Source organism: Antechinus flavipes, chromosome 5 (genome assembly GCF_016432865.1).
Source record: "Antechinus flavipes isolate AdamAnt ecotype Samford, QLD, Australia chromosome 5, AdamAnt_v2, whole genome shotgun sequence".
Taxonomy (NCBI): Eukaryota; Metazoa; Chordata; class Mammalia; order Dasyuromorphia; family Dasyuridae; genus Antechinus; species Antechinus flavipes.
The window spans coordinates 209,457,974-209,475,216 of NC_067402.1; the positions used below are offsets into that span (position 1 = coordinate 209,457,974).

At 37.9% G+C, this 17,243-nt stretch overlaps 1 protein-coding gene across 4 annotated transcripts in view; it reads right to left on the reverse strand.

Moving 5' to 3' along the window:
* The window catches only part of MSRB3 (methionine sulfoxide reductase B3), a 233,819-nt gene extending 218,426 nt beyond the window's left edge, over positions 1-15,393 (reverse strand). For 2 of the 4 annotated variants that reach the window (XM_051962055.1, XM_051962056.1), the window contains exon 1: positions 13,642-15,393. In XM_051962055.1, coding sequence (XP_051818015.1) covers positions 13,642-14,014 — 373 coding nt within the window. In that variant the 5' untranslated portion in view covers positions 14,015-15,393. The remainder of the gene's footprint in view (positions 1-13,641) is intronic. The other 2 variants (XM_051962053.1, XM_051962054.1) reach the window with 2 other exon arrangements.
* Positions 15,394-17,243: the final 1,850 nt, after the last annotated feature.

Here is a 17,243-nt window from a genome sequence, read left to right on the forward strand (position 1 = left end):
ATTAGGACTTTAGCTGAGATTTGAGAGAAGCCAGGTTAGGCAGGAGGCAGGGATGAGGAAGAAATTATCCAGACTTGTATTCTCCTATCAAAAACAGACTAGCTAATAATTTCCTGTGGTCTGTGTCTGAGATCATATTGGTGAACTGATGTACCAGTGAGTACTTCTGTCAATATCTGAAAATATTTTGCAATTTTTAGAGAGTTGCCTGGGGCATAGAGGGATTAAGTGATTTACCTAAGATTACAAAATTAATTGGTGTTAAAGGTGGGACTAGTCTTCTTGACCCAGAATTGAGTTCTTCTTCATTCATTAGTTATGCCATCCTTCAAGGGGTAGGGGAACAAAGATAAATTCTATTTTGGATCCGATTCTTACTAACAGATGGAACAGAACAGACAGAACTTCATGAGAATAAATGAGAGACAGCTTTGAGCTATCTCTTATGCCTTCCTCCTTCCCTAGCCTCTTAGAATCCCTTGCTTTTCTTAAATTTAGCTTAGTTGCCACCTCGTACATGAGGTATCTCTGATCCCTCAGTGACTATGATGATTATTTTAAATATATTTCTTAACAATTACAACTCTTTGTGAACCCAAAGAATTGTTGTATCCCCTCATCCTTCACTAAGGGAACCCTCTGCTCTTAAAACTCATTCATGTTTTGACTGAATTTAGTCCTTGGAAAATCTGACCATTTGGAAAAAGGGTGGAACTATAGTTGCCTATTTTCTGGGGAAAAGATTACCATACCTTAGAATATGTCACAGAGAAAAGTAAAGAGAGACACTGTCTGATCACAAGCCTACTATATTTGAGGAGAGCAGAATTAGGAATTATAGACACAAAAATAATAATGAAATTCATGGGAGCTGTTGAAATCGCCAAATGAGAAAAAAAAAAAAAAAGGATGGCTCTGGGCAGAGTTTGGGGAAATACCCACAATTGGTTGTAAGACATGAATGAAAATAAAGCAAAGGAGACAATGAGAAGGAAGTAGGAGAAAAAATGACAGTAGAGACAGGAAAAACCTAGAATGGAGAGAATATATAAGACTGCCACAATACCAAAAGCTGTAAGAAAGATTAGGACTGAGAAAGGCCAATAGGGTGCTGTTAAAGGAACAATAAACTGTCCAACCATTCTGGAAAGCAATTTGAATCACTTAAAGAGTGATGAAAATATTTATATCTAGAGATCAGGATACTATATATATACTCTACAAGGAAGTCAGAGACAAAAAGATTCCATATGTACCAAAATATTTGCAGATTCACTTTTTATTATAGAAAAAAAGAAAAGGACAGAGAGAGAAAAGAAGGAAGGAAGGAATGAAGGAAGAAAAAGAAAGGGAAGAAAAAGAAAGGAAGAGAGAAAGAGAGAAAGAGAGAAAGAAAAGAAGGAAAGAAGGAAGGAAGGAAGGAAAGAAAGAAAGAAAGAAAAAGAGAAAGAAAGAAAGAAAGAAAGAAAGAAAGAAAGAAAGAAAGAAGAAAGAAAGAAAGAAAGAAAGAAAGAAAGAAAAAGAAAGAAAGAAAAAGAAAGAAAGAAAGAAAGAAGGAAGGAGGGAAGGAAGGAAGGAAGGAAAGTAGGGAGGGAGGAAGGGAGGAAGGAAGATTATGGTAGATAGAAAAATAGATAGATATCTTATTTGTACATAGTTGCTTCTACATTATTCTCCTGCTTCAGATCCCCCATGCTTCATAATTGCAGGAATTGTTTTTTGTCTTTCTTTGTATGCTTTGTGTGTACAGTCCTTGACATATAGCAAGTGCTTTATAAATGCTGTGAATTTCAAAATGCTACCACCACCACCCAAACTAGTTTAAAATGATTAACCTAGAAATTAGATGATAGTTGTGTTATTTGGAAGAGATGTATGAGAAAAAAATAAATCAAGCATTGGAGTTGTTTTGATATAAGAGATATAAAGATATAAAAACAAAAAGTAATATAGCAGTTTATCCAAAAAAAGGTAAACTCCTCAAGTAATGCAAGACAAATAAGAGTTAAGCATTCTAGAATTAATGGATTCAATGTAAAAAATGCAACTAAGGTTGCTAGAGATCTATTAGAATTTAGCAGAAAAACAATGTTGCTCTGATAAGTTCTAACTGTATTTGAAATAATTCCTACCTCTTAAACTATTCCTTTTTGTAATACCTGTAGTTCTAATCTTTTGGTCCAGCTCTGTGAATTCATTAGTATATAAACTCCCACAGATACAGAATGATAATTCATCTGTAATATATAGGCTGAAAAAGTTACTTAAGAGTACTACAGATAAGTTAAAAAAGATTTGTCCATTTATCATATAATTATTAATGTATTAGAAATAGGAATTGAATGGTGGTCTTCCTTACTCCAAGGCCATTCACTCCTCTATAGACTATGTCATGCTACTTTTCAATAATTCTAATTACTATATAATTACTACTACATAATTCTAATTACTATTTGGTTCTAATATAATAGCATAATGTATATATAAAACATTTTTCATAATACTAAAATAAAGAGCTCAATTTCTACAGTCATTTCCTAATGTACTATATGTAACTTATACATACCATGTATTAGCAGTTGTGGGTTCAGTTTCCACAACTAAAATGACTCCTGGGACAGAATGTCAGGTCCAAAATAAGGCAAGATTCCTACTGTTCCCCAAAGCATTCCCCTGTTTATGAATTATCTCTATAAACTGTCATGTGGCTCTCTTAGATATAGATAAACTATCTGAATTTCCTGGGATTCCACTGAATTCACCACACTTCCAGTATTACAATCAAGAGTAAATTATAGCTTTTAAGGAAAAAGATAACCCTATCAGCCAAAAATTCCAGTTTCATTTTTCTTTATCATTGTCACCCTATATTTCAAAATATTTATAACATTAGTGATGGTAGGGGCTTCAGGGACCAGTCTTCTCATTTTAAAGATAAGGTAATGGAGGCCTCAGAAAGGCTGTGCCTTGTCCAAGGTCAAAAAATTAGTTAAATGAAAAAAATGGATGGAAATTCAATTCTCCTGCCTCTCTGTCAAGGCCTATTTCTCAAAGATTAATGTTAGTTATGTATATTTTAAAATTAGACATGGAAATATAATGAAATGGAAAAAATTTAAGAGAATCATTTAAACAAGCCAGTATTAAATGTCTGCAAGGTGCAACAGTACACTATGCTAGCTGTTTAAAGATAAAATACAATATAGTCCCTAACCTTGAAGAATTTAAAATCTGACAGATAAGAAGGGAGGGGAGAGAGGGAGGGAGAAAAAAACTGGAACTCAAAATCTTGTAACAACATATGCTAAAAACTTTCTTTACACATAATTGGGGGAAATTAAATATTATATAAAATTGAAAATGTGGCAAATGAAATAAGACATCTGTATAAATAACCATAATATCAATTAGAATATGATATTCTAATGCAAAGAAGAGGTCCAGAGAAAAATATTTTTAAAGATTCTTTGAAGAGACCATTTCAATGAAGGAGATTAAAAAAGGTATCTTGATCCAGACCAGTTCCAATGACTTTGTGATGAAGAGAGCCATCTGCACCCAGAGAGAGGACTGTGGGAACTGAGGGTGGGTCACAACTTAGCATTTTCACTCTTTTTGTTGTTGTTTGCTTGCATTTTATTTTCTTTCTCAATATTTTTCCTGCCTGATTTGATTTTTCTTGGTCAGAAAATAATTGAATAAATATGTATGCATAGATTGGATTTAACATATATTTCTACCGTGTTTAATATATATTGGACTACTTGCCATCTAGTGGAGGAAGTGAGGGAAGGAGGAGTAGGGAATTGGAACACAAGGTTCTGCAAGGATTAATGTTGCAGAATTATCCATGCATATGTTTTGAAAAATAAAAAGCTTTATTTTTAAAAAAGGTATCTTAAAGGTTAGCACACTAGAACTAGTCCTTGAAAGAAGAGGAGTCATTTAGTCAGTCAGTAAGCATTTATTAAGCACTTAATGTGTCCTAGGAACTGTGGATTTTAACAAGCAGAATTGGGAGTAAGGAAAGGTTACCCAATATACACATGGGGAGGGTATGAGCAAATTCTAGGCTGGCTACAGTTAAGAAGATGTGAAAAGGAGACATTGTGAAGGAGAGGAGTGTGAAATAAGGTCAGACAAACAAAGCCAGATTGTGACAGATTATGGCATTTTTATTTCACTCACTAGATACCTGAAGGACTTTTGAGATGGGGGAACTATGAGATCTATATATTGTAAAAATGACTATAAGTGATATAAGACAGATATTGGAATAGAGGAATATAGCAGTGGGGAGATGAATTTAAAAGTTATTGCAATAGTCCAAGTGAAAAGGAATGAGTAATGTAACCCTGAATTGGGATGGGATGAGTGTGAGTAGAAATGAAATAATAAAGTTGAATTTACAATATTTGGCAACTGACTGAATGTAAGAAGGAGGGGAAAGTCAACAAAGATGCCAAGATTTCAGGCCAAGATAATCAAGTGGGATGACCCAATTATAATGTCTATTGCAATAAAAAGATGTTAGGAGAAAGGAAACATTTATTTTTTGGGAGCGGGGAGGAGGGTGGAGAAAAAGAGAATGAGTTTTAGGTACCTGTGGAAGATCCACGTTAAAATGTCAAATAGACAGTTGGAAATGTGAAAACAGAAAAACGAAGAGAGGTGGTAGAAATATCAATTTGGTGATTATTACAACAAAGATAATAAAGCCCTAATTGTAGGTAAGATCAGCAAATGGTTGAGCAGAGAATGGGTGGCAATAAGTTTAGACTGCTCTCTCTAGAAATGTGGCAATTAATGGGAAAAGAAAATTAGGACAATAGCTTGAGGGATGGAGGACAATAGCTGAGAGAAAGAAAGTTTCTTAAGGATAGGAGAGATCTGAGAAGAAGCTAATACTAAAAATACTGAAGATACAAGCAAGTCATTGGATAATTATGGGAGCAGTGGTGCCAGCACAGAGGAAGAGATCGAGGAGAAAGGTGGAAGAACAATCTCTGGCAAAAGAAAAAGAAAAAAGAAAAATGGATGCACCCTCCTCTGATACTGAGGGGACAAAGAAAGAACTTGAAGGGTTGGAAGAAAGAAGGATTTGAAGTAGAGTTGACAGAACAAAAAGTGGATAGTATGCAGTGGAAAGAGTGCTGGACCTGGAATAGGAAAGACCTGAATCCAGATACTTACTTTACAAGCATTGTGATCCTTTATTTAATCTTTCTATTTAGTCACTTTCTTCATCTGTAAAATAAGAATAATAATAGCATCTATCTCCCAGAATTATTATGAGGATAAAATAAGTGAATAGGTACTCATATATATGTATAGATATACACATATATACATATATACACAGTTTTGTAAATCTTAAGAATTCTATATAAATGCTACATATTACTATTATTTGTCTTCTTCAATGTGTTCTGATTACAAATTGCTCAAGATGTCAACAAACATTTCTAATATTTGTAAGGTACTTTGCAAATCGTTAAGTGCTATATAAATGCTACTAATGATTATCATTATTATTACTAAAATAGGGAGGAAAAGCATCTTCTAAAAAGGAAAAAGTGAACTTGAAGAGGGTGGGGAAGGTTTTTAACAGATGTGAAGTTAAAAAAAATGAGGAAGAAAGGTGAAATTAATGTTTTCTAAAAAGCAAACGAGAAGGAAAATTCAGGCGCAAAAGAGGATAATTTTGCCAAATAAAGACCCATCAGTGCGTTTATTTGTTTTGCCTTAAAGTAAAATGTCTGGCATATTTCAGGATGTAAAAAACCGGTATAACAGTATACAGTTAGTTGGAGAATATTTGAAAGAAGGTGAAGAAGAAATAAATTTTAAAAATATATAAATATGGGGCAGCTAGATGACACAACAGATAGAGCACCAGCTCTTAAGTCAGAAGGACCTGAGTTCAAATTTGGCTTCGGACATAACACTTCCTACCTGTGTGACCCTGGGCAAGTCACTTAAGCCCAACTCCCCCAGCAAAAATCAACCAAACAAAAATATATGAATATGAAGAAGAATCAATCAATCAATAAGGATTATTAAGCATGTACCATGTGCAGGAACAATATAAGAACAAAACACTCTATTCTTGCAAGGTAATTATACTCTTATGGGGGAGATGACAAATACACATATAAGTAGAAGCAGCTACTAAGTAAGTAACAGCTGCAAATATATGGGCACTAATAGTTGGGAAGAATCAGAAAAGTTTTCATGCAGAAGATGGTACCTGAACTGAAAGTTAAAGGAGGAGAGGAACTCTTATGAGAAAATAAACGGAAGGAAAGCATTCTAGGCAAAAAGATGGATGGTGCAAGACAGATAAAAGTATTTTATGTGAGGACCTGAGCCAGAGGGCCAATTTAGCTGAATTGAAGAGTATGGGTGGGAGAGCAATGTTCAAGGAAGCTGGAAAGATGGGTGGAAGCCAGGTTGTGTAGGACTTAAAAGACAGAGTTTACATTTGATCCTAGAGACTTGAGGAAACTACTAGAAGGGATGAATAGGGGAGTCACGTGGTCTGATCTGCATTTAGAGAAAATGACTTTGGCAGCAGTGTGAAGGATGGACTAGAATGGGGAGAGCCTAAAGTCCAGGAGACTAATTAGGAGGAAGCTGCAATAATCTAGTTAAGGGATAGTAAGGACCAACACTAAGTTCACAGCTGTGTGAATGGAGAGAAAGGGTTGGACCCAAGAGACATTGTGAAGCTGGAAGATTTAGCCAACTGGTTGGAAATGTAGGGTAAAGGAGAGGAAGAGTATAAAATAACGTTGAAGCTACAGACCTGGGACACTGAGGAGAGTGGTATCTTGGACAGAAATAGGCAATTTTAGATGTCTTTAGGATATCTAATTTGAAATGTCCAATAAGCAATTGGCAACGAGGGACCGAAAGTCAAGGGAGTGAGTTTCATGGATTGGAGTCATCTGAATGAAAAATTTTGATACTTAAAAAGCTATGGGAGCTGATAAAAATTATGAAGAGAGAAGGAAGGGAAAGCAAGAGATGACAAGGGAAGGGATAACAAGGGAAGGGAAGGGATAACAAGGGAAGGGAAGGCATGACAAGGGACAGGAAGGAAGGAAAGTCTAAAAAAACTTGGTAAATTCACTCATTATTAGAGGACAATAATATTAATTCAGCAAAAGTGATTAAGGAGAGGAAGAGAACCTGGAAAGAGATGTTTCAAGAAACCCAGAGATGTTGATTATTAGTGTCAAATACAGGGCAATGGTTAAAGCACCAGCTCTGATGTGAGGAGAACCCGAGTTCAAATCCAGCCTCAGACACTTAATACTTCCTAGCTGTGTGACCCTGGGCAAATCACCTAACCCCAATTATCTCACAAATAGTATCAAAAACAGCAAATAGGTCAAAAAAAAGGATTAGAATGAGAAAAGGCCATCATGTATGGCAATTAAGAAGTCATTGGCAATTGAAGAAAGTAGTTTGAATTGGATGATGAGGCCAGAAGGAAAGAGAATAAGCATTTATTAAGCAACTATCATGTGCCAGGCATTGTACTGATTGCTTTATAAATATCTCATTTGATTCTCACAACAATCCTGTAAGATTAATGCTATTATTGTTCCCATTTTACAGTTAAGAAAACTGAGGTAGAAAAGGTTCAGTGACTTGCTCAGGGTTACATGCAGATAGTATATTTGAGCACATGTATTGCTGTATTCTATTTATTGTGTCTACCTAACTGCCTCTGAAATCAGAGAACAGATTACAAAGGGTTGAAGAGACAAGAACAAGAAGCTGTGGAATTGGAGACAATTTTTTTTCTTTCTCTCTGTCTCTCTGTCTCTCTGTCTCCCTCTCCCCTCTCTCTCCCTTACTTTCCTCGCCTCTTTCTCTCTCTCATTGTGACAAATTGCTTCTAGAAGGGAAATGGTAATATTCCTTTTTCCCTACTGTCATTTTCAGAAACAGAAAGCAACGACAAGCTAAATGTGAGACATTAAAAGCACATGGGTGAGTAAATGGGTTGCCAAAAGAACTGAAGACTGAACAAGAATTCAATAAGCATCTAATAAAATGGGTATGTGTGAAATGGGCAAACATATTGTGTAACCACAAAATAGACTCATACTAAAACAGGGCAAAACTTTCTAGGAACATCCTAACTGGTGAGCTTAATTGACAGCAAGACAAAATAGAGATGCAAATAGGACTTTTGAGGTTTTCCATTAAAAACCCACAGCTCAAGATATAGTCACATTGGGATTCTAATGCGTCTATGATTGGAATGGTATTTGAATGTACATTTTTATATGCCAAAACTGGTTTTGATTTTATTTTTAATAACTTATTATAAACTAAAATTCCATATTCATGGAATATTATATTATCCACCAACTACAGTCTTAAGATTCACAAGTAGAGATCTGAAATACAGTTTGATTGAATTTTAAAAGAAAGCATTATTTAAACTTTGTGGCAAACCATATTAAGAATTACAGAAAAATGCAAATTACTTTGAAGTCAGATATGGACTTCCTCCAGTATTTGTCAGAAAAGTAACAAGGCAGTGAGAGATTAGGATGAGAATGAGAAATTAGGACACCACCCCCTTCCATCCTTTCCCAGAATGCCCTTTGACTGTGGAAGTCCTGAAAAGGAAACCAGATGCCTAATCTGAGGATCATTCCTGCAGACCAATTCTCCAAAGGAATGGGAGTAGGATATAACCTCAGCCCTGAAACTGAAGAATAGGATCATTATAACACATCCTAAGAAGTAGGAAAAAGGGCTAACAGACCAGCCCCATCCATTCTAGCTTACCTAATTTTATCATCCATTGAGGGAAGAAAATCTTATTTACCCATATAACTGTGCTATAACAGGGAATGAAATATGTTCAAAAATGAGATATGGTCAAAATGTTATGAAAAATCTGAGGAAAAAATCACTTGCACAACTGGTTGTTGATTGATTGATTGGATGGTCGGTTGGTTGACCTTCCCTTTCAAAGAGGACAAAAATGACATGTGGGAGTCAGGGCACAGTGTAGTATGTCCTACTGTGGCTGATCAGACCAATACAAGCTCAGAAGGTTTGACCAAATCTGCTGCAAATAGTCCACATGAACATTTCATAGTACGCGGTACTTAGAGAGCAGGGAAAAAATCACAGAAATCTGAATTAGATATTGAAGGCAAAGTTTTCAAAAGGCAGAGATGGCCTGGATGGGAAAGACTATTATTCATTCCAGGCATGTAAAATACTATGATTGTAGAAAAATGCATGAGACAAGAATGGGGGACAGATGAATGCAGTGCAGTTTGGCTAGAAACCAGAAATAAAGGAAAGAAGAATAGTGGGAGATATGTTTAGAAAGATAAGGCATGGTTTGATTGAATGCTAGAATAAGAGTTTATATCTTTTTTCACTGAAAAAGTATAAGCAGAGGAGTAATGTAGTTGGAGAGGTACATTCAGAATATTGTAAAGCAATAATGATAGAAAGAGGAAAACCAGGCTTCCTACAATATAGTTCAATGATAAGGGATTAAAACTAACATGGTACCAAAGAGAGGAGGAAATAATAATGCAATGATACAGTGCATCACTTTATGCAAGTCATTTAACCTTTTGTTCCCTTCAATTTCCACTCCAGTAAAATGTAAGATTATTTTACTAGTACTACCTAAAAAAAAGGATGTGACAAGGAAAAAAAGGCATTGGGCCTGTGATTTCACTGACATGGGGAACTCTTATTTAAGGAAACTTCCCCTCCCATTCACTCAAACTTGGAGAGGGATTTTTTTTTTTTGCCCCCAACTTGGCCTGAGGATAGGAGAGAAAGTCTAAAGAGTTTCTACACTCTATTAGTAACATTATCTGTATGAGTTTATCTAAGGTGTCAAATTAACTGAGTCCTCCTAAAGCACTTGTTGAAATTACACAATCTAAAAGGAAAATAACTGGATATTGAAAACCTAAAAACCTTGAATATGAGGCAGCCCTTCTCTCCCTAACCCTCAAGGAAAAGTGCTATATTTTTAAAATTATTTATATACTGAATTTAATTCCTTTAAAGCTTGGTGATCAAGATTGTTAAGAATGAACTACTTATTAACTGAACAGTGAAGGGAGTCAAAAAGACTTTTTCCTTGAGGACATTTTTGGCTGCCCACTATGGTTATAGCTGTTTTGGAAGCTGATCTTGCTGGGCTGGTCTCTTTTACTGACTCTTTATTCATGTTACACACACTAACAATAGGTGATCCCCCAAGAGTCACTCTTTTCTCTCTGAACTGTTTTGATGATCTCTCTAGTTCTCAGGGATTCAACTACTATCTTTATGCAAATAATTCTAAGATATGTATATATATATCTATATATATAGATAGATATATAGATATATATATATCCAACCTTTGATTCCAACCTTTGATTCCCTGAGCTCCGTCTCCATATCAACAATAGCCAGTGGGATGAATCCCATAGATATTTTAAATCAGCTTGTTGGAAACAGAACTCATTATCTTTTCCCGAAAACTTTCCTATTACTGTCAAAGTGACCACTTACTCTGGATTTTAATCTATTGAATCTTGAAATCATCTTTAATGTCTTACTCAAGTGGGATGTCACTGACAGCAAATAGCCAATGACTCCACAATATTTTTTTTTCATTTCTATCTTCCAGACATCCCTCATCTATGACCCCTGCCTTTCCCCTCATACAGCCCCAATTCTAGTTCAGATCTTCATCACCTCTTGTCTGGACCGTAGCAAAGACCTTCTAAAGGACGGTCTTCCAAGTATCACTTAGTTCTTCACATAGCTACGAATGAGATTTTCATGGGTCTCACTATGTCACATCCTCTTCAACTTAACAAATTCTAGTGGCAACCTGTTACTACAGGATTAAATATAAAATCTTATCTGTTTCCCAATCTGTCCCCTCTCCTCTCTTTCCAGTCTTTTTATTCTATATTTCCCTTCCAGAAACTTTACAATCCAGGACTTACTATTAACTGAAAGGAAGGAAGTAACAGTAACTTAGAGATCTGCCTGCTTACCTGGCTTCACTGAGGCACTTGTGCCCTCAAAAAGATCTTAATAGTTAAGGCTAATTCGAAGTCCCCTAGAGCTAAAATCAAACTCATCATATTTGATTGGGATTGGGATTTGATTGGGAAGTTCATCATGTACTTCCAATAAGAATCTAGATCCAGGAAATTGTGTAGACACTGATAAGCAATCAGTTCCCTATAGCTCAAGTTTTAAAGGTCAGAACCAAGTAAGGGTAGGGCTGTAAATACTGTTTATTTAGTTTCTCTTTAATTGAATTTCAATCTTATTTTACATTAATAAATGGTGTATTTAATAGATTTCCTGTAAGCATCAAGGGATTAGGAACAAAATGCAACAAACTTCAGTTTTGGGTTTTGTTTTTTGTTTTTTTGGGTTTTTTGCTAGTTATTAAGTTTTAGCAGAATGCTAAGATGTGGATAGCATTATTTCAAACTCAAGTATGGCTTAGTATTTTAGAATGTTAGTACAATCACCTGACCTTTTCTTTTTTTAATTATAAAATAGAGTGTATATGTTGATTCAAGCCTCAAATAACGCCAAGCACTTGTAACCTTGGCAGGCAAATGGTCTAGGCATAGTGACAAGACTTTAAAGGGCAGGCTGCGTGCGAGCTCAGCTTTAAAAAAAAAAAAAAAAGATATGCTTCTAAGGATGCTAATAAAAGTCACCAAAAATTAAACTCAACTGGAATCAAAATCATATGAATACATGTTAAAGGAATTCAAGCAGTAAGTCTATTATTGTATTCAAAATTATGGCCAACAGGATATTTTCTAACACTGCTAGATTAAATTGTATTAAATTGATTAACATGTCCCTGACGCACAGAATTTCCCTGGCCATATACTACTTTAAGCAAGGTCTAAGAGCTCTTTCTATAAAAGGCGGAAAGTTCTTGGGCCTTGTTGTTTGTGTTTAAAACTAAAAAGGGATCATATAAAAGAATGGTATCCTTTTGGAAAGTAATTCCCTCCCTCCCCCCCCTGCCAAAAAAAAAAAAAAAAAACCCCAAAACTTGAAGTGGTCATTAGGCCAACATTTAACAATTTTTCTTTCTGACATAAGAATTGTACCTGTTTCCAGATAAATCTGCATAAACATGAATTCTCTCTAGTTTGTCAAAAAAGCATTCTATTTTTTAAAAAAGTCACTTTTTAATATTTTATCCTAGCCTTCACAAAGATCTTAAAAGGGAGAACAAGTGAATGAATGTGGAAGTAGTCCTTTATCTTGATAATCTAGTTAACAACAACAAAAGGAAAAATAAAATGTCATTAACTGAACTTTACTATGAACAAAAGTTTCCTTTCCTCAATTCGTTGTATTTAAGTGCCAGATTACTCTGATGACTAATAGTTTGCTTGTAACAAATACCAAAGTACATGGAAAGTACATGGAATACTTTCACATTTTGTTTGCACCTGATAAACAGGATTTGTCCCATTAAATCAAGGGCTCTTAACCACTGGAGTATATGATCTTATTTAATATATATTATTATAATTGGATGTTTTATTTTATGTTTTAAAACATTATTCTGAGAAGGGGACCATAAGCTTCCCCAGCCTGCCAAAGGGGGCCATCACATTTCAAAAAAGGGATGAGCTTCTCTTATAAGGAGTAATTAGTTCTGTGATTATGTCAACCAGATCAAGAACTGCAAAGGATCTCAAGAGACTAATGTACCCTGCTATAGTTAAGGAAACTGAGATTCCAGAAGAGAGTAAATGACTAGACCAGGACCACATAGTACTGTAGCAAGTTTAAGAGGTGAGATTCAAATCCAGCTCCTTTGACTCCCACCTCAGTCTTCTTTACTTCAGCATTTTGGAGAAAAGGTTGAAAACCAGTATTTGGGACTTGAGAATCAGTAAATACAGTAGCCTGTAGTTTCCAAGCCAAAGGCATGAATAGCACCTTTGATTCAATTGGTCTGAATTCAGACAGTAAGAGTAGTCTCTCTGAAATATATTCAGGTGACTTTTTCCTCTTTTTTTTTTTTTTTTTTTTTTTTTTTGGGGGGGGGAACAAAAACAAAAACCCAACTAGACACATAAGGAGGAGGACAAGCAACTTCGGAGTTATGTTACACCGTGGCCTGTTCACAGCTGCCCAGGGAGGACTCCGAAGCACAAGGTGCATTACCTACGGCAGAAGGGACTTAACAGCCCAAGGGGGCTTCCCTCTGAGCTCCCCCCGGGTCCTGGCGCGTCTCCCGGCACGGGATGGGTAGTCCTTCCCACCTGGCTCAGTTGGCCCGTTACTCCCGGCAGTTCGGTTCAGTGTTAAATGGCCTCCCCAGGAGGTGAGCTCTCCCTGCCCCCCAGGGCTGGTTGCCGGAGGCTTCCTCTCCCCGTCCCGGGCAGGCTCCCCCCCCTCTCCACGTCCATCCCCCGCCCGGCTCGCAGACCCTGCGTCATTGCGGCTCGGAGGGATCCCGGCTCGGGGCTGCCCGGCTCGGGGGGCGCGGAGGGGATCTGCCGCTGTTCTCTCCATCTCTGCTCTCGAGCCGCGCCCTCCCGAACCCCAACTTTCCGGGGGTGGGCTGGGGAGGTGGGATGCACTTACCCGGCTGTCGGGCAGCCGCCGCGGCCAGGCAGAGGCAGAGCTGGAGGCAGAGGCGCGGGGCGCGCGGCGGCGGGCGCATGGACGGGCGGACGAGCGGACCGACAGAGCGGAGGGGCAGAGGCAGGCAGCCGCCGTGGCCTTGGCCGGGCTCCCCGCTGTCTGTCCCTCCCCGGCTGCGGGCGACAGGGCGTCGGGAGGCATGACGGGAAATTCCTGGGCAAGAGCAGCCAACTCCAAATATGAGCATAGACGGCGAGAGAGGGAGAGGGAGGACAAAGCGCCCGGGCAGGGCTGCGGGCTCGCGTCCCGCACCTCCGCCCTCGCCGCCGCCGCCTTCTCCCAAGTGGCATTCCAGCAGGCTTCGGTGGCCCATAGGTCCTGCCACTGGACCCCTGCCCCTCCAACTCAACTTTTCCTCCGTCTTCCCCCTTTTTTTCTCTTTCTTTTTTCTGCTCCCTCTCTCCTTCCTCCTTCAGGTGGGTTTGGAACCTCTGCTTCCAAAGCTGGCACATCTTCTGGGAACCACTCTCCTTCCTCCTCCTTCTCCATCTTCACAGCTACGAATAGAGCAGCTAACTGAACTGGAATCAGTTCGAACTCAGGACTTTGTGAGGAGAGTCAGTTTGCTTCAGTTTCCTCAACTATAAAATCCAGCTAGATACAGGACTTAAAGGCAAGAAGGTCTGGGTTCAAATTCTGCCTCAGGTAGTATCAGCCATGAGTCCCTGGGTGACTCTTTCTGTGCCTCTCTATGACTCAGTTTCCTCATTTGTAAAAGGACAGAGTTAAATATGTATGGTACTGTGGAAAGAACTCGGGCTCTGGAGCTCTGAAGTTTATCACCCAACTTGAACTCTTGACTTCTCACTATATGGCATCTGAGGTCCCTTCTCCAGCTAGAAAGCTTACCGATTGTCCAAGATCACAAAAGCAGAATGTGAAAGACATGGCTTTTAAATTGTGATTCCAAGTTCAGTGTTGTTTATGGTGTGCTATGTTGCCTCATCCTATTGCCCGAGATTGAAGAATCAAGGCCGCAAACTTGCTCCCTCTCCTCTTAATCCACCTTTTTATATACTGGACAATGTGGGGTCCTACTAAAATAGTCCAGGATTTTCAGTCAAGCCCTGGGTTGAAATCGCAGGGCATCCTTGGACAAGACATAGAGAAACATGTCTGGTTTGTAAAAGAGCAACTAAAGAGCTCAAGATAGATTTCCCAGAGGTGCTGGTATTGGGCTGAGCTTGGAAGGAGGGGAATTTTAAGAGATGGGGTGAGAAGAGAGTGTATTTCAGACTTTGGGGACAATTGTACATCTCCAGTTGAATATTAAATGTTAGCGGCTAGAAAATAAGTGGGAGATATTTGTCCAAATACTGTCCCGTATATCCAAAACTAAATTTATTCTTTCACTAAAACCCACCTCTCTTCCTACCATATTTTCATTTTGATTTTTGTTGTTGTTGTTAATTATCTTTTGGTTTTATAACACCTATTTTTCCAAAATTTTCCTCTCAACCCCTTCCCTTCCAAAGAATAAAAAAGGAACAATAGTTCACAAAACTAACCATCAAATAAACCAAATTTGGTATCATTGCTATGATACCCCACCTCCACAATGGACAGGAAGTACATACTCTCTCTTTCCTTTCTCTACTCTTAACTTCCCTTCCCTTCTTTCCCCTCCCCTTCTCTCTTTCACTATCCTTTTTCCTTCTTTCTGTCTGTCTGTCTGTCTCTCTCTCTCTCTCTCTCTCACACACACACACACACACACACACACACACTCACACATCTTTGAACTCCAAATACAGCATCCCTTTCACTGATCCATGTTGTTTCCCTCCTTCCCCCATCTCTCTCACCTCCACAAAATATCTCCCATTCATTTCCTTCATAGCAAGTTCAAATTAAGTCCAGGGCAATTAGACTGTGCAATGGATAGAGCAGTGGCTCTTGAGTCAGGAAGATCAAAGTTCAAATTCAGCCTTAGATACTTACTAATTGCATGACCCTGGGCAAATCACTTAACCCCAATTGCCTCATAAATAAATAAATGAAATAAAGAAAGAGTTCAGTCATCTCTTTTATGTATTATTGCAACTGCCCTGTAATTGGCCTCCCAATCTCCAGTTTCTCCTCTCATTCTCAATACAGCTGACAAGAAATTATGACTGAATTATAGGCCTTATCATATCACTTCCTTACTTGAGCAGCTGCAATGATTCCTTCTTGCCTCCAGGACAAAATACCAAACCTACTGTTTGGCATTTTAAAATTCTTCACAATCTAATTCCAACCTTTCTTGACATATATATTCTCTTTCATACATTATTATGTTATTATTATATTATATATTACTCTTTTATACACTCTACAGTCTAATCAAATGGCCTGCTGGATTTCTCATAAATGATGTTCCATCCTCATGTTTTTGAATAGATGGCCCCCTTATACTTATTTGGCTCTCTCATGTGTTTATAAACTAATTCCTGTAATAGTTATTTGGATACTCATTTTCTTCTCATCTAGATTTTCTCCTCTACTAGATTGTAAATCCTTTGATGTCAAGGAGTCTGTTAACTTTTTTACCTTTTTATCTTTATTCCTAGCACAATAATAAATGTTTATTGTTGAATTGAATCATCTTATTGTGGGTGGAAATTGGCTGACTATTTTATTACAAAGTGTTTAAAGTATGTGGTATGTAAATTGGTATTGTAAAATAGAACCTTTGATTACCATTTAGGGAGGGGAGACAAACCGAAGCAGCTCCCTATAAACCAAAGGAAACTGGCAGAGCCTCCACTTAACCTAGAGATGTATGAATGGCTCACTGAACTCAAAGGAGGATCCATCAGTCATCCAGCTCTAGGAGGAGGCTGAAACCCAAATACCCTGGTGAACTGCCACAGGCCTCAATGAAAGCCAGAACTTACCAAGCTCTTAACTTTGAAGGAAGAAACATAGAGGATTTAAGTCCCGAGTGATGGATAAGAGACCACAAGCAGCTAAAGAAGCTTCTGCATGTAAGACAGTCATTAAGGACCCTGTGCAGGCTGAGATACCAGTGAGACTGATAAGGGAAGATGAGTTTCACCTAAGGAAAGAATCAGCCTTCTCTTTGACTGATGAGGTTGCTAGGATACCACCAGTCTGATTCTTTGAAATAGGTCAAGATCTAGAATAGAATTTCACAGACAGGGTCAGTTAACTGAAAATTCTCTGCATCATGTTAATGTGACACCCTTGAATTCTATACACCAGTATGTTTGATTTTTTTCCACTTTGTTTACCAGGAAATGTTTTTTTAATCTAACTAAAATTAAGGGAAGAATTTTATTCATACTCAGGCCAAGAGTTTCTAGATTTGTTTTGGGGGAGCAGGAAACCTGACTGCTCCAAGGCCAGTCTTTGGAGAGAGGTAGAGAAAAAGTCAGAAAACCTCTTTCATACGGGATTTGGGATCAGGCCACAAGGGTTGCTCTTGAGGCCACTAGAGTTTTCAGTACTTACTGTTTTATAAATGAGACAGGGTACCCTGTCACTTTTACCCACCTTCAAACCTGCCTTGTCAATCAACAAACATATATTAAATACCT